This window comes from Chrysoperla carnea, chromosome 5, assembly GCF_905475395.1.
Source record: "Chrysoperla carnea chromosome 5, inChrCarn1.1, whole genome shotgun sequence".
Classification (NCBI taxonomy): domain Eukaryota; kingdom Metazoa; phylum Arthropoda; class Insecta; order Neuroptera; family Chrysopidae; genus Chrysoperla; species Chrysoperla carnea.
The window spans coordinates 9,316,988-9,338,033 of record NC_058341.1 but is presented as its reverse complement, the minus strand read 5'-3'; the positions used below and the strand labels follow the sequence as shown (position 1 = coordinate 9,338,033).

Below are 21,046 nucleotides of genomic sequence, written 5' to 3'. Positions count from 1 at the left end.
CAACACAGTTACTTGTGATTAACTCCAATGACTACGCACATTTAGGCAAAAATAGACCGAAAAAATAGACCCGGAAAAAATAGACCGAAAAAAAATTTTTCGGCTTAAAACTTCAGAACCCAACCATAGTCAACAAAGTCAACCTAACCAACTCGTAATTACAATAAAATTCGAGATCTATCGACTACCGACTACGCCAACTAAGATTATCTTACGATCCAATCTCTTTCAAGTAGATTGAACACCCCGAGCCAAAAACGGGGTGTTATAAGATTAACCGCTATGTGTGTGTGTCTGTCTGTCAGTGGCATTCTAGCACTTAAACGGATGAACCGATTTTGATTTTCTTTGTTTCGTTTGAAATGTAATTTAGTGGAGCGAAAAATTTATCGGAGATTTTTAAAATTTTGTAAATTTAACTTGTTTTAGCAAAACTATTTAGAAATATATGTAAAAAATTTGGAATTGTTTGATTAATAATCCATAAAAAAAAACCATCAAAATTTGGTAAAAATTTTTAACACTTCTTTTTTAATGTCTGAATCCGATATCAAAGACTTGGTTGAGGGGGTGTGGAGTCTTAAACCGCAGCAAGTCCAAAGTGAACATTGACAAAATGACAGAATGTTCCAGAAAAAGTTTTGAGTGTTTTTGAACGAAAAAAAAAACTATACAATGATCTTCTAAGTCTAGAAGGTTTTGAAACAGACCCCGGTAACACCGGACATTATGGATAGTTACATTATATCAAAACTAGCTTGACTCGTACGGAAATACGCAGTTACTGAAAACAGGCCATAGAGGAATAATATACAAGTGATACAAAATATCAATTGTAATTTAATTTCTTTTTATTTATAGGCAACTTTATTACAGATATAATACACAAATTACATAATGAACAAAATTAAATGTTAACATTATTTCTCTAGCCCTAAGCGATACATTTGCAGACTGTGAGCCTTTGAAATGAGAGATAAATCATGGAACTTGATAAAAGAATAAGGAAAATATCGTGTACCCAGGAAAAAACAGACTTGGGAAGTAATATATAAGATTTTTGATGTACAAACTCATTGAACTCCTGAACCCATAAGTGATATCTTCATACATGCAATATTTTTGTTTTGTTTCAATACCTGTCCACTAGTTGGCATACTAATGTGGAAGTTGGTGCTTACCTGATATAACAAGTGAATTTTATTCATGCTATATTTACAATACTTACCTCTATGTGTTTGCTAGCAAAGTTCATTGATTTCTGGTTTCATATACTCACTTAGCACAAGGTTTCTTAATGTACAAAAAAATGTTAAATATGCAACAAGTTGGAGGTGGTAAGTGTATAGGTAGGTATTAGGTATTTGATTGAGGTATATTATTTCGGTCATTTAAACTTCGTTCTGCATTATAACTTCGTTACACGATGATTGTCTGGTAATGCTTTTAAATCAAGCACCTAAATCCAGAGAATGTATTGGAAAATCATGAAAATTGAATTGAATAAATTGCTCCGAGATATCACCAATCGTAGTCGAAATCTCGGAAACTACCCAGCCAATCCTCAAATGAACCCGTTGAAGTAGAGTGAGCTTTTCCTTAAGCTTGAAAACCCAGGTCACGTTTAATGTTCGCCCAAGATGTGCTCTACACACCCAACATTTCTCGCTTGAAGCTTTTTTATCGATAAAAGTTACTTTTCGAATTTCAAGCATATGTCAACTAAAAAAAGCACATGTTTAAAAATGAAAATTACGGAAAGTTTATTTTCTTTATTATACAGATATCTAAAAATAAAATACTCATCTATTCGTCAATTAAGTAAGCAGAATTTTGTGCTTTTTGGGTCCTTATTACCTTAAATAAACTGTGGACTATAAGTTTCTGAGATATCCAACACTTACTCTTAATGATTTTCGAGTAATGCTGACAAAATGTATTCAAAGATTAATAGGCAAAATTTTTACACAAATTTTCTAAAGAAAATTAATTCTAGGATGTGCTCAAAAAATAATATTTCCGTAGAAAATTCAACAATGCATTTTTTCGTGAGATAAATTCCTTTCTTTATTCTGTAAAATAAAAATTAAAGTTTAGTGTCATCAACAAAGGACCTTTACCATCATGCGAGCACATTCGAAGGGTAAAAGCTACTCTATATGAATTGACGCATAAAGTGTTACTTAATTGTAAACTTTTTATGTAAATAAATATAAAATTAATACTTTTAATAATACCCTATACTTATGTTAATCTTTGCCAGACATGAGAAAGATTAAATATTATTTTAAAGGATTAGTTTTATCTTAACAACTTTCTTAAAACAAATCTTTTTATTAAAATGAATTCAGTTTAAATTTTAAATGAACTTTCTTATTGGTAGGTATAGTTTTATGTGCTTAGAAAATTAATCAAAAATTTTAATTCTCTATTGAATTGATATCATAAAAGTAATTTTGGAAAATTTAAGTATTAGTCTCAATATAGGATGTTTAATTCCTTTTTAATATCTACCAATTAAAATTGATTAAATATGTTAAAAGGTTGATTATTTTTGGAAATAACTTCGCAATTAACTTGAATGTATCTAGCTTTTACTGGAGGAAATCAGAGTATGTTATCTAAAAATGTAATAAGTTCGATTATATTTTGGCAATACATATAAAGTAGAGAAAATCTATGGTAAAATCACGTCCAAAGGAGTGAGGGATCAACTGCTCTGACCTGTTGTCCCCTCGGTAAGCCCATGTTCAAACGTTTTTCCAAATTTCAAGGAAAGTGGTCATGCTTGATTATTATTGTTTTTATGCAACGTTATCAACAAGAATGTAAAGTTATAGCATATAATTAACTGTAGTACAAATAATTTTTCTAGTCATAAAAAATTTTTAGCTATAATATATCGATTGAAATTGCTCCAGATGTCGTTTACGATTTTGGGCGATATCTCAAAAATTACATGTCCAGACATCAAATGGACTCGATTTTTGTATTTTCTGGGTCAAACTTACTCAAGAAAAATATTTTTTCCAAATCGGTTACAAAAAAATTATCTCGATTTTTCACAATTTTATTAAGGGGTACCCCTTAAAAAAAATTAAAAAATTAAAAAAAAAACATATTTGTTTCAGAAATTGATGAAACTTTTTATGGAGTGGTATTTTGATCCAAAAAATGCGAAAATCGGGTTCATTTAACGATTGGGTGAGTAATCTTAGAGATATCGATTGAAGAAATTGTTTCGAGATATCTTCATTTGCATTCCTAAGGAGTCGATATCTGAGAAATCTCGCCGAATGCTTGTTCATCTATCTAAAGTCGTTATCTAAGGTATTTTAAGAGCTTGGTTCGTTGAAAATCAGAATTAATATTTATTTTATTAATTTAATATTTATTTCATTAAATATTTAAAATAAAACAAAAACAAAATTGTACAAAATTATAATTTTTATAATCTAAATATAATTTGATTTCAATCTGAACTACATAATAAAATAATTCAATTAATACCTAATATTAATAATAAAAATAACATTTTAATACTGTTCCAAAAAATATGCCCTCATTTTAGTTCATTGCAAATAATCGAAATTATCTCTTAGGTACTTTTTAATTAAATGAGATAATGAGATTTGAAGGAAAAATAACGTTTATTATATGCAGTGATCCCCAAAAGGATCGCATTAAAAAGGGCAGATTGATATAGACTATAGAGAGTAAAATTCTAGGAAGTTCCTGTGCAGCTATTTTACCTCTTAGAATCGGTCGTAGCTCGCTTCTTTAGCATAAGTACAGGCATATAGTTTTACCACAAAAATCACGATTCATCTTGAGAGGATTATTTGTGAAAAGAAAATGGATGTCAAAGTAATTTATAAACGGAAAATTATTTATGAATCAATTTTATCAGATTACTTAAAAGCTTTCTTATCATGTTCATGATCATTTAGACATTGAATTTTACGTCGTTTACAAAAATTTTCCGTACTAATTTTACTTCGATCATCCGCAGTACCATCCAAAACATTGAGCTTTCGCTGTTCTTCCATTCCAATGTTATCCTCATTTTCAATTTTAATCTTTCGATTAATTTCGTAATTTTTTGTAGTAGTTGTTGTTGTTGTAGTAATTTTCGGTGCTATCATTAATAAATTATTACTATTTCGATCACCAGAGCATGTAACCGCTGAAGATGATGTTGATGTAAATTGATGTGTGGTAGTTGATAACATTTGTACAAATTCTTGTTTAGAGTTAATATTATTACGGCGGGCTGTTAATGATATACGACTTGTATTTCCACCACGAGGTAAACCTCCTGGAAGGGATGTTAATCGTTGCTGTGGTGGTAATGTCATCGTTTGAATTGGTAGTCGAATTAATGAGGTGTGACTATTTTCGATTATGATATTGGATTCGCATTTGATGTGAATATTATTTTTGTCTGTTGTATGTTTTTGTTGCCATTCCAAAACGTTGCTTAATAATTTGATGTATCTGTAAGCAAGAATTGTTCAAGATTAAATTCAAGAATCCGCAATAGTCTCATCTAGTTAGGTGAAATTTATTGATGTTGCACCAATGCTAATTTTTCGGGGAAATCAACGATTTTTCACGTTTTTAATCAACCATTACGCCATATCGAACTGTTTACATATCAAGGCGCAAATGATACAATCATCAAACTATCTAGCGCTGTTCTAGTATAAACATGATAAAAGTAGAACCTACCTGATAGCCATTCTGAGTATTTCATTTTTCGATAATTTCTTATCTGGTGGATGAGTTGGAACCAATTTTCGTAATTCCGCAAACGCACCACTCACATTTTGTTGACGCCACCTTTCACGAGTATTAGTAAAAATTTTTCGTACTACAACTCCACCTGTCCCATTACCACTATTCCCACTATTATTTGTACCACGTGGTGATGTTACAATCGCTGAAGATGATGTTACTGTTGATAAACTAGAAGAAGTTGAAGTGATTGAATTGCTTGATGTAGATGATTGTTGAATATTCCCTCCACGTTGTTGATGAAATCGTTGATTATTGTTTGATGTACTGCGTTGTTGTTGCGTAGATGATGAGTCGTCATCACTATCAGGTATTGAGAAATCATCGGACATTAGTTCATCATCTTCAGAATCACCGGGTGAATCACCTGCATCCAAGGGTGCTGGTAATCTTGCTACCACCGTTGAATGTGCCTCAGCACCACGTCTCGGTGGTGATGATGTTGTACTCTGGTCGGTATTATCACCGTCACCAGACCATTCCATATCAAACATTGATGTTGATGGTGTGATTACAAGCTGAAATCAAAATAATTTGAATTTATAAATTAAGTAATTTTTTAGGGGTCTTTTATTTCGCAAAAACAGGAAATTTCCCAATTACAACCCCGTAGAAACTGTAAATGTGGGGAAGCCTAAATATGTATGTCCTTTATGTCCTTTTAAGGAAGTATTCTGATCAATTTGCAATACCATTACAACTTTATTGCATCAAAACAATAATATTTTATTTTCTAGTATTTATATATTATTTAATAATATTTAATTATTAAATTATTAAATTATATATATTATTTAAGAATATTTAATTTGAGGATCTAGAGCCCAACTATTCCGAACAAAAATTTTCATCTAAGAAATAAGATTTAAAAAAAAAATTAAATTGAAATTCCACAGAAAAAAAGCTTAAATTCTAAGTGTCAAATACATTTTCAAAAATACTTTGGAACCATGGAAAATTCTTATTATGTACGAAGATTGTAATTGCTACCCATCAGAGAGTAAAAAAATTTCAGTGAATATATTTATGGGACCAACACGTTACACTTTACGTTCAGCAAACCATTATGAGCATCCTGATTGTGGTTTATCCTGTAATACGATAGAACCACAGATAGAAATAATGTATCCATTTAATAATGCATATCGTCCAAAATTATCATTCCGACTACCAAATGAAGATTGTCAAAATCCCAACAATATGGATCATCATCCTTTGTCGTTGGATCAACATCATTCGTTACCCGATCAACATCATTCATTCCACGGTCGTCATTCTTCGCCATTAGATCAATATCATTCGTTACCCGATCATCATGCTTCGCAATTGGATCAACATCATTCGTTACACGATTATCATCATTCGGCAACCGATCATCATCATTCAACAACCGACCATCATCCTTCGGCAACCGATCAACATCATTCGTTAACCGATCATCATCATTCTTCAACCAATCAGCATTATTCGGCAGATTGTCATCCTTCGGCTATCCAACGTCTTTCGCATTCATTATTGGAAAGAGATCATCCAATTAGGAATAATAGCTGCGATGAAATTGCACAATTAACAAGATATTATCCGATGATGATTTCGACAAATGATTATGACAATCCGAATCATTCATCTGATCGTTTTTTGAGATTTAATGATAGTTTTTATAACAGAGAATCAACATGTGGAAATTATTCCGAAGTAGAAATTCGACCAACAATAATGTTTTCAAAAGAAACTATGGGGCACCACTCTCATATGATCCCGGGCGACTTGACTAGTCCACATTGCGATAATGCCAATGCTTTGCCAATTAATGCGAATATCGGCACAAGAGTAGCGGAAATACATTGTCACGAAGCAGTGCCTTTGATGAATCGATGGTACATGTCACTATTAGCATCTTTTGCCATTGTTTTAACAATGGCATCCTCAATATATTACATAGTCGTCTAAAATCAGATTTTGCTGTCCAAATATCATTTCTGAACTTCGAATTTAAGCAAAACACATACCAGGACTATTTCATTTTCTTGTTAAAAATTTAAAATTAAAAACTTTTCTTATTTATCGATTACCCTAAAATAATTAAAAAATTCGCGAGTTCGAATGAAAATTAGTCTTCGAGTAGATAGCCAGCTGTCTTGAACGGATACTTTGTTTGACAAAATCAATAAATATAAAAAATGATTATCTAGTTATCCAAGTTGCATATTTCAGAAAACGTCAAAAAAATTGTTATTCCAAATTCTTTTTGTTCTTAAAATGTAAAATATTTCTAAATAAAAAAATTGCAAAATATATTAAAAAATAATGGAAAAAATTCAAAATTCTTAGTGGAATAAATCTCGAGTGAATAAGAAGCATTAAATTGAAAAAAAAAAAATTATAAAATTAAAATGCCCGAATATACTATTGAAGTAGATACAACGAAAACACCATCAGTTACATTTGAAGTAGACGATCTGGTAGAGCCAAACGTTGAATCAAAACCTTCAATACCTTCAGTAAAACCATCGACTCAACGGATTGATATTGAACAATGTTGTTGCAGCCCACCAAGTAAAGGAAAAGGAGGTTGTTGTAAAGGAAATAAATGTAAAAGCAAATGCTGTAAACCAAGCAAATGTTGTAAAGGAGGTTGTAAGTCTAAATGCTGTAAGAAGAAACCGGGTCCTCCTCCATCTGCCGAGCCTCAGTCTGAACCTGAATCCGAGGCTGAAACTGAGCCTGAGTCTGAATCTGAGCCTCAAAAACTTGATCCATGTTCGAGTTGGTCATTTTTTCGGAGAAAGGAAACTCCACAAAAAGAATCTCCTAGAAAAGCAGAAAGTTCACCTGAAGTGAAAAAGGAACGATCAAAATCTAAATCACCAACTCCAAAACCACAACCAGAACTTCCAAGACCAGATTCTCCATCAGTTAGTAGTACGAGTGGGGTTAGTATAAGCAAGGAAGGAGGTAGAGGTTGTTGTGGTGGTGGTTCAAAATGCTGTAAAGGTGGTAACAAATGTTGCAAAGGTGGAGGGGGCAAATGCTGCAAAGGTGGAAGCAAATGTTGTAAGAAAAAAAAAAGTTGTCAGGAAGTATGTGAAAAATTATTATCAGAGAAAATTGAAAAAAAGAAGCAAGAAATTATAAAGAGATCTCAAAGTGCTGATGAAGAAAAAAAACAGATTAAAGAAAAAGGTGAAAAAACTAAATCAGAAACGACACCATCGAAAGTAAGGAATTGGTGCCTTCCAATGAAGAAAAAAGATAATGATGAAGAGAAAGAAAAGAAAAGAAAGAAAGAAAAAGAACCTAGTCCAAGCCGTCCACCATCTCCCCTGCCTGAAGAAAAGAAATGTGATTGCAAGGTGACACGAAGTAAAGGTTGCTGCAAAAGTAAATGTAAAAAAAGTAAATGTTGTGGAGGTGGGAGTGGCGGTGGTAAAAAATGTTGTAAGGGTGGTAGCAAATGTTGTAAGGGTGGGGGTACCAAATGTTGCAAGGGTGGGGGGAGTAAATGTTGTAAAAAAAGTGACTTTAAACTAGAATGTGAAAAATTTTTAACTGAGAAACTTAAGGAGATATTAAACGAGGCTAAGGAAAAAGAGAAGAATAAGAAAGAGAATGAGAATGACGAAAAATCTGATAAAAAACCTTATGGCTGGTGGTGTACGTCAAAGCAAGAAGAAAAGCCCAAATCTGAACCTGAATCTGAAGAAGAAACAAATCCGGAAATATATATTACAAAATGTGACGATGTAAATTGTACAGAAAAAAAACGCAGGGGTTCTAAATGTTGTGGAAAAACACCTAAACCCAAAGGACCTACAACCACAAAATATACGCCAAGTGGTATATCGCTAAAACCAAAACCTTCGGACACAGAGTTATCCGGCAAGAGTCCTGGTATGGGCGAGCAAAATGGTCCTGTTATTGAAACAGAAAGCAGAATATCGGCGCCCCTCATAGGGAATAGTGCAACGATAGGTGCAATATCTCTTGGAGCCTTATTTTATGCCGTCTACTACTTCTTAATTGTATGATCTTGTTTGTTCTCGAATTTATTCTATGTTCTGTCTGTATTTCCACGAAAAATAACATTATCACGAAGTTTTCGGAGGTTATTGCTTCAATAAGCTATTACGGGAAAAAAAATAAGCATATGCGAACATTCTAAAAGTTCAAAGTGTGTACAAGTTTTTAAGAAAGATCCAAATTTTCGGTATATTTAAACTAATGCTAGAAAAGCCATCAAATTTTCAAAAAAATGTCCAAAATGTGAAACAACAATTCTTCCCATGGTCGATTTTGACAATCAAAATTTTTTTTTTATTTAATATTTGTACAAAAGAAAAACTAATGGTATTTTTGTAAGACTAATTATAATCGTTCTGTCTTTTATTATTTTAAATGTTTTTTTTTTTATCTCAGTTGAAAAATACCACAGATATAAATTTTATCATAATATTTTTAGGGTTCCTGGGGAGACGGGAATGTACAACAGGTCCCAAATATTATTCGACACTGTTACGATTAAATTTATTATTATTAATAATCTAATCATGGTTGGGAAAGGACATAGTGTGGCCAAAGCACTCAGAAAGACAAAGATAGAACATTCAAAGATATAGAAAACTCAATTTTCACTAAAAACTGTCAATTTTTGTTGTATTTGTTTTTCATATGTTAAACTGTATTAAATATCAAAAAATTCTTGTAGTAATAAATCCAAATTAAATAATAAATATTATTCTTTTTATTATGTATAATTTAAAGTAGGAAAATTAAAAGCTTTTGTTCTTACGAGAGATATTAAGTCTTTCTGAAAAGAAAATTGTGTAAAATTTTATGTACAATTCCTAATCAAGTGAACCAATATGACCGACATTGATGACGTACGTTTGAGAATATTCGAGCCCTTGAGGAGTACACCATGACATATTTCGACCATGAATCATCCCACTACGGAACCCTAGAAACCATCCGTGCTTTCTTATTGTCTCCCGCACACGACAAGTAAGTTTAAGCTTTCAAAAATATACTGTTTTTTATCAAATTTTTTTCATTTATTAAAGCTCAATTTTTTACTATGAAAAATGATTTTGAAACTAAGCAATTTTCCCAACTTATAAAAAGTGTATTTATCAATGACAATACGTGTGCTGAAAGGCACTGGGACTGTTCCTTGTATGCGCGTTTTACGATTTTGAAGCTAGTAGACCACTCCTTATTTAGACGAGATCATTTTCATTTGTACTTGTATTAACGATTTCTAATTTTGATTCGTAAATCGAAAAGTTAATCAAAATTTATCGAAATTAGCTATTCGAATTGAGCTTGATTTTTTCCCAATTGATTCAGGATAATTTTTTGACGCACTTCTGCCAGAATTTAAAGAAAACTGTTACGAATACCAATACAATCAAAAAACGTAAACAGTTTTAAGTAAAATAATGTAATAATAAATATATGACCAGGGTCAGTTTTTAGAAAACACAAAAATATTCCTAGAATTGAATAGTGGTACTATACATAATTTAGTGTTTATATGATAACGCGGTTTTTATCTAAACACTTAATGTACATCGCAGCTTTAATATCGAAGCTGCTTTATTTAATGAATCTAGCGAAATTTCTGTTGACTACACTACAAAAAATAATTATTGGATTAAAGTAAATGGGATGAATTGGTTGTTGATATTCTTATACAAAATTTAAAAAAACAATCGACCCTTCAGATTTTCTTGAAAAAATTCAAAATTGGTTCTTCTGTTTAGAAGCTACGATGCCACAGACAGACATACAAATACACAGATACACAGATAGACACGTTAAACTTAGAACACCTCTTTTTTTGCCCGGGATTAAAAATAATTTGCTTAAAAATTTTACTGGTTACCATGTTAACAGCATATTTTCTTGCAACTATACTCGGGGTATTCAAGAAAAGTTAGCCTTGGGAACTTCAAAGTCTGTTTTTAAGCCTTATATAGTTTATAGTGGTGCAATTTAATAATTTTGCTAAATAGGATAAGTTGTATTAAAGTAGAATTAAAAGATCGAACTATAGTTAGATTAAACTGTGCGCTTTAATAAAGTACGTTGTTTTTTTTTCAAGATTGGTCTCTCTAAAATAACCCGGTTATAGTACTTATTTTACAATGTAAGCTGATAAAATTTTCAATCTTGAGTAGATATACAATTCCTCGATTATTAATATGATCTTAGAGGGAATATCGTATGTCCTCTGAGAGTTATAATAAAGAAGCAGCTTTGATAATAAAGCTGTAATTACTACCACAATTTATTTTTAAATATTACGATATGATATTTTTGAGCTATTTATGAAAGAAGTCAGGCTTTAATTAATTTGGCTAAGCAAGCAATATTTCATCAAAAAGTTTCAAAACAATTTTTAATAAACTCACCCATTATTTTTAATAAAATTTATGAATAAATCGGGGATTTCACATAATAAAAATTTGTATTTTACAAAGGAAACGAATTAACATGAATTTTATTTGCAATATGTATGTTAACTGAACACCCACATAATTGAGAATTAAATTTATTTTTAATTATTATCATTTATTATGTTTTTTATTTATATTTTTTAATTTGTTACGCTTAGAAATATTAATCGTATAGCCAACAAATTTTGAACATGCAAGCGTAGATCTTTGGGGTGGGTCATGGCCTTCCCAAACTCAATAAAAATTGTGTAACAAATTTTACATTGAGAAGGTTATGGGTAAAAACCAGGATTTTAAGTAATTTGAGTCTATGGCATCGATATCCACTAAAATTTAGTTATAAATCCGCGACTGTGATCACGTTAAGCTAGAAATAAGTTCGAGTTCGTGAATTTGAGTATCTAAATATATCCATCGAGTTTATTATAAAAAAAGTCGTAAAACAAAAGTTGTTTATTTAAAAAAAAATATTTATGGGCTTTGAAATGGTCTTATAGATATTTTGGAAGTATTACTTTTCAACAGTTAAATTCTTACCTAAAATTTTATGGAATTTGTTCGATATTCCCAATAAGCAAATTTCAACCCCTGCCGCGCTGGTCATTTTTATAATATCGAATCGGACGGATAAAATTAGAGTCAATAAATCAAAACTTCTAGGTGTAAAAGCTCCAAAAACCTTACCAATTTTAAAAATTAAAATTTCCTTATCGTTTTTTTTGGGAAATTAAGAGATTTGGGTGAATGGAAATTTGTCTAGAACATCGGTATATGAAACTGAGATAAAGAAAAGTTACACTAAGGTGAACCATAAGCCGTGAATGCGACGGTATGCGAAGATATCGCCCAACGTAGTCGGGCTTTTTTAAGTTATCGAATCTTTTTTTATTAATTTATCACATAAACGTATAAATATTTTAAAGAAATTATCTAAACAAACTCATCTTTAATTCAAATTTTTCAGTCCGCTATTAAGTCGGATTAATATTTTTGGGATTCAAGATTTTAATGCTGTCCCTTACGAATTAACCACCACTGTGGTTAATTCGTAAGGGACACTTGTGGCTGACAATTGGCTATGATTTTTCAGTTATCTATCCAGAAGTATGCTTTTTTCAGTTGGAAATGCACATTTTGCAATAAACGTAATTTTAGTTAAGCAAAATTAAAACTAAAATTAATTGTTTTATTAAATTTATGTCAAAACTTGGAACAATTTTAATTTTCAAAAAAATATTCACAATGAATTCATCAAAAACTCACCATTAAAACTTAACACTTTTTCCTTTGTATTTATAGTAAGCAAAAACTTTCCCGCACAAAAACTTATGAGAACACCACCCTATAATACTGTCTTGCATAAAATCCAAATGATATCTGGTCTTTAAAATTTTTTGGTCCATGGTAAATCCATAATTTTTTTCATCTCACTCTAACATATATCTCTTTTATAATATCACAATTGATAAGCCCCGGATTGTTCAGGATGACATGAATAGATTTTAAAAACAAAGATAGTTGTATTCTCATTTACATGTTTGAAAATTTTCTATTCTTTTTTATGAAAATAAAAAAAAAAGATAATAATTTGTATTATATTAATATATACCTTATTTCAAAGATGTAACATGAAAATGATATTTCCAGCATAGATGCTGATACTGTAGTTGTGTTAAAAGGGATGTTCGCAGCAAACCCTCCAATCACATACAAGTAGGAGTGGTTTATTTTAGTGATGTGAAAAATATATATTTCAACCCTAAAAGGAAAATTTTTTTTATTTTATACTGATTTTTACATTTCTAGTCTCGAAATTATGAGGAAAAGTGTGGGCTAGATGCTCCAAAAATCTAGCGTATCAAGATATACTAACTGGTCTAATCGAAAAACTTATTTTAAAATGTTTTACAAAAAAAAATTGGCTAAAACTTGCTTCAAATTTTGATTGAAATACATAAACAATATACACCCGAGGAGACCCAATTATTGTAACTTTTGTACATTTCAACCATAAAAGGGAAAATTTTTATTTTTTACCTGCTTTTTACATTTTCTATTGTCGAAATTGTGAAGAAAACTAGAGTACGTTTAACTTTGTGGGCTAAATGATCCAAAAATCTTGCGTATAAAGATATATTAACTGATCTATTGAAAAACTGGGAAAGGAAAACCTTTTTCGGAAATTTTTTGCCGAAAAGTGGCTTAAATTTGTTCCGAAATCAAGATATCGGCTTCGCAAAGCTGAAATTTAAAATCTAAGGCACTGACAACATTTTTTCTTGAAATACATACAAAAATATACGCCCAAATATAGATCCGACTTAATTTTTGAATCAAAATTAGCTTAGTAAATGATTTTTAGTAAGCTTGAAAACATTTCTTTCAATTTTTTCATACTTAGAAAACTCCTTATAAAATTGTAAAAATTCGACAAAAATTGTTTTCTCCAAAGCCTTGGTTTAAGCCAAATTGAACGAAGCGAAAAAGATGCCACTTGCTAAAGTTCGTTCAAAATTATTGTTATCCAAATCTCGGCTTGATAGGACTTTTTAAAATCCAACTGACATGCATAGATATACATCCACTAAAAGCAAATACTATTATTGCAATTTTTGGGTCAAAATTAGCTTAAAAATGATAATATTAAAAACAAAAATATTATTCAAATTTATTAAATTTTTTCCTAGAACCGTTAAATAAAATCATTGGATTATCGAAATCTTTCCCTTTTCCGAAATTTGAATAAGGAACAGTGTTAAAAAATTTATCTCAACTAAAATGGTGATCTTCTCGTTGCCTTTTAAGATTATCGAAAAATTTGCTATTTGTCTCGCTTCATTTAATCAGGCAGGTCTGGTATGAATCAATAGTCTAGTCAAAAGCTATTCAATATAGTTTTTTCCAATGTCCACCAAAACATCATTTCAAGGTAATTTGAACTTGATGAAAACAATTTCATCGCCGAAAATTTGTTCGAAATTATGATTCTTCAGAAATCAGACCTCAAATTTATATTACAGTTCATTGGATAATCGAAATGTTTTCCTTTTTCTAAATCATTCTTTTATTATCATAAATCGATTTTCGGACATTATTAGATTTTAATATAAAAAAGAACTTTTTTTTAACAAAATGATTTTTTTTATATTAAAAATTAAATTGAACACTAAGAGTCATAAAGGCACGTGTTTTCGTTGCATAAGTATCAATCCCTTTTTTTTTACATGTCAATGAATAAATACAGTTATTTGTATTATGACAACAAATAAGGCACTGATATAATAGTTTTATTGAATTTACATGGCACGTGTTGTCATGTTTGTGGGAATTTTATATTGATCCCTAATAAGTCCCTAAACTAAAGAGTATCATATTAAGTATCTATTAATGAATAAATTATGGTTATACTTATACTAGTTAGTAGCTCTTATTAAATATGAATTATTAAATCCCTTTTTTTATCTCGAACCGAAAAAGAACAAAGATCCAAGGGTCAATTAATCCCAATTTCCATCGACATACATTGCCATTGATGCCCAAAATCATCACAAGAAGGACGTTCTCTATCTCAGAGTCTGGAAAAACATTACTTATAGTAATCTGTATATCCGGCTAATTCCATTTTCGAAAAAAAGTCGTATAGAGAAAGTTTGATAGACTCGCCCAAAATCATTTAACAAAAAGGGTGCTGTCCCACGGACTAGTATTATGAAATTTGAATAAGGAACAATTTCAATTTTTTTTGTATACTTTCGACAACTATTTAAATTTTTCCAACCTTTTTTCATGGAATCAGGGCATTGACTTTCTTCTATAAATTTTAACTTTTACGTATTCGACTTTTAGTTTTTCAACTTTTATTTTTGTAAATGATCCTGTAAAAATAAAACAAAGTTATAATATTAGCCTGCAATAAATTGTTTTTTTTATTTTATAATATTCAGTTAAAATTAACAATTGACTGAATTAGTTGTTGAAATACTCTGTATAGGCAGTGTCGAAACATTTATGTCAACTAAAATGGTAACCTTCTGACCGCCTTTTGGAAATTTCGAAAGATTTTCCATTTTCCCCGTTCATATTATCCGACAGGTTTGGTATGAAGTTAGAATCAATAGTCCAAGTATTTGAAGCTACCTATAAATTTTCAACCTATATTCTTGTATAGTTTTGGAGAAAATGGAAACTTTTATCCTAGCCTAATTTGAGCCTTCTCTGCTCCTTGGGAAAACAAAGATGTTCACAAAAAAAAGTTTCACACAAAAGTTGTTTATTTTTTATAGGGGACATTTTTTACATTTAAACTTTTTTTCTATCTCTGCTCACTTACGAACTTAAACTCACTTTTTACGTCTTGAGCACGCTATAAAACTTTCAGCTCGATATCTCTTTTCGTTTTTGAGTGGTCGTGCTGATAGATGGAAATGGATTAAATAGGTAATTTTAAGAACAGCTATACCAACTTGAATGATCAATATTTCTAAGCGTTACAAACTTGGGACTAAAATTAATATACTTTGATATATACTTCATATATACAGAGTATAAAAACGCCTTATAAAATGCTTTTTTAACATTTTAAAATAGGCCAACTTTAAAATTATATATTTTTTCTATCAAACCCTTAAAATGAAAAGAAAAAATCACACTTTTGATATCAGTTTTATTAAAAACTGTTGAAGTATAAAAACAGGAAAAAAATATATATAAATATAATTGAATAAATCCTGGAGTTAATTTCAATGACACGCGCCCTCTTAATAACGGATTAGTGGTTCGCTATGGTATGGTGTTTGGTTTATATTATATTATTAGTACCTTATATATAAGTACACCCCATATTTATCATTCCCTATCCCTATTTAACTTAAATTCATTCCAATAAGTAACCAGATTCCATCCTGTAACGTTCTCTATCAAATATACATGTTTGTATGAATATACTTTTTATACCATGTATATATTTATGAAATATACATAGTGTATTAAGTTTAGTCCCAAAGTTTGTAACGCTTAAAAATAATGATGCTAGGAAAAAAATTTTGTCATAAGTGTTCATAAAATCACCTTATTAGTCCATTTCCGGTTGTCCGTCCGTCTGTGGACACGATAACTCAAGAACGAAAAAAGATATCGAGCTGAAATTTTTACAGCATACTCAGGACGTAAAAAGTGAGGTCAAGTTCGTAAATGAGCATCATAGGTTAATTGGTTCTTGGGTCCGTAGGACCCATCTTGTAAATCGTTAGAGATAGAACGAAAGTTTAAATGTTCCTTATCAAAAATTAAACAACTTTTGTTTGAAACATTTTTTCGTAAACATCACTGTTTACCCGTGAGGGCGCAAATTAGGCGAAAATTTTATAGTACCTATGTTCCATACTTGAATATCAGTTATGTATGTGTCACATGTATGTATGTGTTATGTGATAAAGAAATCAACACTGACTATGCATGGTATTTCAACATTTAACTCAATCAATTGTTTGTTTTCACTTGTTGTATACTGTATACTTCTATAAACAAAATGAAATCTGGAAACGGGATGAAATAAAGTATACAATAACTTTTCTACAATAAAAAATCTATTACAAATTTTGTCACCAGTTTTACAACGTAATATAAAAAAAAAAAAAAACGTTAATTATGTAATATTTAAGAAGCGTGGGATTTTATCTTTAACTCATCAAATTACATCTTTTAATTAATACAGGAATTAAAAAAGTTTTAGTTTTTTTTTAATGGTAATTTGTTGACGGGATTAATTAAACATGTTGTTTCTTTTAGTTAATTTTTTACAAGTTTCTTGTTGTCATTTCTTATCAGCGTATCTGAAGGAGTAGTTTTCGAAATATCGTCAAAAATCGATCCGAAATATCGATTTTTCTCAGAAACTACTATTTCAATCGCCAAATAAACCCCATTTTTGAATTTTTTAGGTCAAAATTACCTTATATAATGAGTTTTACCCAAATCGGAAACGGATAATTTTTTTCGATTTTTTCGATTTTTTTCAAAGAGGTACGTACCCCTTAAAAAAATTGCAAAATATCGAAAAAAATTGTTCGTTTCTGATTTGGATAAAACTCAGTTTATAAGGTAATTTTGACCCAAATATTTCAAAAATCGGGTTCATTTAACATTTAGAGTAGTAATTTTCGAGATAACGTCAAAAAACGATCCGGAATATCGGTTTTCTCAGAAACTACTATCTCAATCGCCAAATAAACCCGATTTTTGAATTTTTTAGGTCAAAATTACCTTATGTTATGAGTTTTACCCAAATCGGAAACGGATAATTTTTTTCGATATTATCGATTTTTTCTAAGGGGTACCCCTTGAAAAAATTTCAAAAAATCGAAAAAAATTGTTCGTTTCCAATTTGGATAAAACTCAGTTTATAAGGTAATTTTGACCCAAATATTTCAAAAATCGGGTTCATTTAACATTTAGAGTAGTAATTTTCGAGATAACGTCAAAAATCGTTCCGAAATATCGTTTTTCTCAGAAACTACTATCTCAATCGCCAAATAAACACGATTTTTGAATTTTTTAGGTCAAAATTACCTTATATTATGAGTTTTACCCAAATCGGAAACGGATAATTTTTTTCGATTTTTTCGATTTTTTTCTAAGGGGTACCCCTTGAAAAAATTTCAAAAAATCGAAAAAAATTGTTCGTTTCCGATTTGGATAAAACTCAGTTTATAAGGTAATTTTGACCCAAATATTTCAAAAATCGGGTTCATTTAACATTTAGAGTGGTAATTTTCGAGATAACGCCAAAAATCGATCCGAAAAATCCTTTTTTCTAAGAAACTAATATCTCAATCGCCAAATAAACCCGTTTTTTGAATTTTTTAGGTCAAAATTACCTTATATGTTGAGTTTTACCCAAATCAGAAACGGATAATTTTTTCCCTTAAAAATATTTCAAAAAATCGAGAAAAATTGTTAAAAATACTCCTTAGAGCATAGTTTGGCCGATAAATACTTAGTATGCTGTTTTTCCGATAGAAAAAGGCACGATTTTCGGAATAAGTGACAGAATTCGTGTAATTTGACATCAAATTCGTATTCAGCAACCATTAATCATACCAGGTGACAAATTTAAGCCAAAATAAGCATATCAAAAAAAATTTCTGGCTTCAGCTCTCCGCTGCGATCCTATTGCACCCAGTGCCTGGGCTAAGTTGACTGAATGTTTCTTGGGGTCCTATAAACATGATACAAAAAGTTTCATTAAAATCGACGTCGTTTCCCTATTTTTCCCCAATGCATCCCAGCTTATTATTTGTACTATTAATACAATTCTATATAAATTGATATTCCCGAATAGGAGGAAAGTAAATTTTGTCTAAATTAGTACTATTATTCCAAATATCATATACAAAATATATACAAAACTAATGTCTAAAATAAACACATACCTGTTACGATGCGATAAGAGAAACTCATTTCATCCCCGAACAGCTATATACAGATAGATACTATATACTCATATTATTATAACCATAGGGATACCATAAAGGGGATAAATCTGGTTGCTACACCCACTTTTTACTATCCAAACGTTAGCACATACAATCAGTTCTAAAACCCACCCACAAATTATATTCATGCTCAAATGAATATGCTACATAATGGGTTTTCCATTAAGAGTTTCCAAATTTCAATTTTAAATGTAAATGTATATGAGACATCTTACGATATTTCATTTTGTGTAGGAATAATAACGGGTATTTTATTAGAGATTTACAACTTTAAATTAAAATAAAACAAGTGAAAACAAACAATTGACTGAGTTAATTATTGAAATACCATGTATAGACAGTGTTGATTACTCAGTCACATTACACATACATACATGTCACACATATACATATAACTGATATACCCATATAATATACTATTTCCGCATAATTTGTAGTTTCAAACAAAAGTTGTTTATTTTTTTATAAGGAATATTTTTTACATTTAAACTTTTGTTCTATCTCTAACGGTTTACAAGATGGGTCCTACGGACCCAAGATACAATGGACCTATGTTGCTCATTTACGAACTCAACCTCACGTTTAGAAAAAAGAAAAAGTTTTCTAAGATATCTAATGATATCTTTCTAAGATGCTAAGTATCTTTCTCATATACAACTCATGTAAGCTTAAATTTTAGACACTCTTAATAGAAAACTCTTTATGTATATTCAGTATATACGTCGACACATTTTCATATGAAAATAAGGAAAATTTATTGTGTGCTAAAAACTAATCTATCAAAATGAATTATTGTCTTTTTTCCATCGTTTATTATCTTTGTCTGTATACTTCGAACTGACATCGAAAAAGCTAATGACGAAACACCGAAATCAAATCTGCATTTTCCAAAAAAATTAGCCCATGTTTAAAAAAAAATGATCTTAGAATGAGTCATATACAAATCTCTTATTGTATATGACTCTAAAGTTCAAGGTTTTTTTAATTGATTGTAGAACGCCAGGAAATGCTATTTAAAAAGTGGGAAATTTATTATTTAATCCATACTATGTCTCGAAACATTCCGATAATTCATGCACACATAGACCAGCCCTTAGTTCGAAAAAATGGGTCGAATCTGATCTAGGCGCCACTCAGATAAATTGTTAGAATCCCTACAAAACACTTTAGTCCAACAATTCTAGGCCGTTTACTTCGAAAAATAGCGTTTAAACCCTTTTTTTTACGCAAATTAAATATTCTTAGCTGTGTTTCAAGAAAACCGGTTCATTCTTTTAGGTGCTATGATACCACAAACAGACACACAGATACAAAGGTAGACGCGTAGCTCCTAGGCGGTTAAACGGATTTTCTTGAAACATGGCTATGAATTCGCTCAATAAAGCAAACAAAAATCAAAATCGGTTCATCTATTTAGGAGCTACGATGCCTCAGACGCGTTGAGCTAATAACACCCCTATTTTTAGTCGGGGGTTAAAAACTGATAAATGGTATCAGGATTTGTATATATTTTAGGCCGAGGCAGTCTGTCAAGCAAAAGTCTATTCATGTCAAATTCTGGAACCTTTTTCGAATTGGTTTAAAATTTAAGTAAAGTAACTAACATAAATGTGATTTATCAAGCATTTTCAGTTATGCAGTGACATAAATAGCGCTCAGATTTAAGAAAAGTCATTATATTTCGAAAAAAACGTGTATGACAATTACTGAAAATACTTTTGACTGAAAATACTTTTGGAGGAACAGTTATGGTGAAGGCTTTCAGATCAGAGTATCGTACCATTTTTCTAGTTAGAAACTTGACTAACAATAAAGGAAGATAAACTATTAAATTGAGTACCGGTCTCAGCTTCCTGTTTGTCGAGTAATAGGAATGACATCATAAATATTAGAGAGTTTTGAGTAGCGGGCAAAATTAAGTCAATACTAAATTATTTGTTATTAAAAATAAATGTTATTATTAACCATCAATCGTCCCTAAGAACCTAAGAAAATGGAAAGTGGTGTATTCCCGGATATGGGATAAAATCCTGTTCAAAAGACAAAATTTTAAGAGTTGAAGGAAGTCCCATGCCACATCGATTAATTGCGGTCTACATTTAATTAGTTAGTTTCTAAAAATTAAAAAATGCGAATTTATACATACATACCTAAAGTAACTCGGCACTATTAAAGACCTAAAACACTCGTAAAAAAGACAATATGAGCTTTGCAATCCGACTCAAAACTGATATATTGTGCGAACTGTACATATCACCGATTTCTTTACTTTACATATCACAAATTCATTCAAAGTTT

General features: G+C 30.5%; 2 protein-coding genes across 2 annotated transcripts; one reads left to right on the top strand and one right to left on the bottom strand.

Annotated features, from left to right (window-relative positions):
- Positions 1 to 3,554: 3,554 nt before the first annotated feature.
- LOC123300481 lies at positions 3,555 to 5,929 on the bottom strand. The gene is made up of 3 exons (XM_044883064.1): positions 5,849 to 5,929; positions 4,732 to 5,315; positions 3,555 to 4,497 (listed from the first exon to the last, which is right to left on the bottom strand). Exons 1-3 carry the CDS (start codon positions 5,927 to 5,929, stop codon positions 3,912 to 3,914), a joined length of 1,251 nt encoding a protein of 416 aa, XP_044738999.1. The 3' UTR covers positions 3,555 to 3,911.
- Positions 5,930 to 7,092: 1,163 nt separating this feature from the next.
- LOC123300738 lies at positions 7,093 to 9,465 on the top strand. Its single transcript, XM_044883379.1, has 2 exons — positions 7,093 to 8,819; positions 9,257 to 9,465. Exons 1-2 carry the CDS (start codon positions 7,191 to 7,193, stop codon positions 9,317 to 9,319), a joined length of 1,692 nt encoding a protein of 563 aa, XP_044739314.1. The 5' UTR covers positions 7,093 to 7,190; the 3' UTR covers positions 9,320 to 9,465.
- The last annotated feature ends 11,581 nt before the right edge of the window (positions 9,466 to 21,046 follow it).

Bases quoted from the DNA above. Each gene is read 5' to 3' on its own strand.
- LOC123300738 (XM_044883379.1), top strand. From the start codon at position 7,191: ATGCCCGAATATACTATTGAAGTAGATACAACGAAAACACCATCAGTT. The intron at 8,820-9,256 runs GTATGATCTTGT...TAATATTTTTAG, and splicing joins CCGTCTACTACTTCTTAATT to GGTTCCTGGGGAGACGGGAA.
- LOC123300481 (XM_044883064.1), bottom strand. From the start codon at position 5,929: ATGGATACATTATTTCTATCTGTGGTTCTATCGTATTACAGGATAAAC. The intron at 5,316-5,848 runs GTAAAGTGTAAC...TTTTGATTTCAG, and splicing joins CTCATAATGGTTTGCTGAAC to CTTGTAATCACACCATCAAC. The intron at 4,498-4,731 runs GTAGGTTCTACT...TCTTGCTTACAG, and splicing joins ATACTCAGAATGGCTATCAG to ATACATCAAATTATTAAGCA.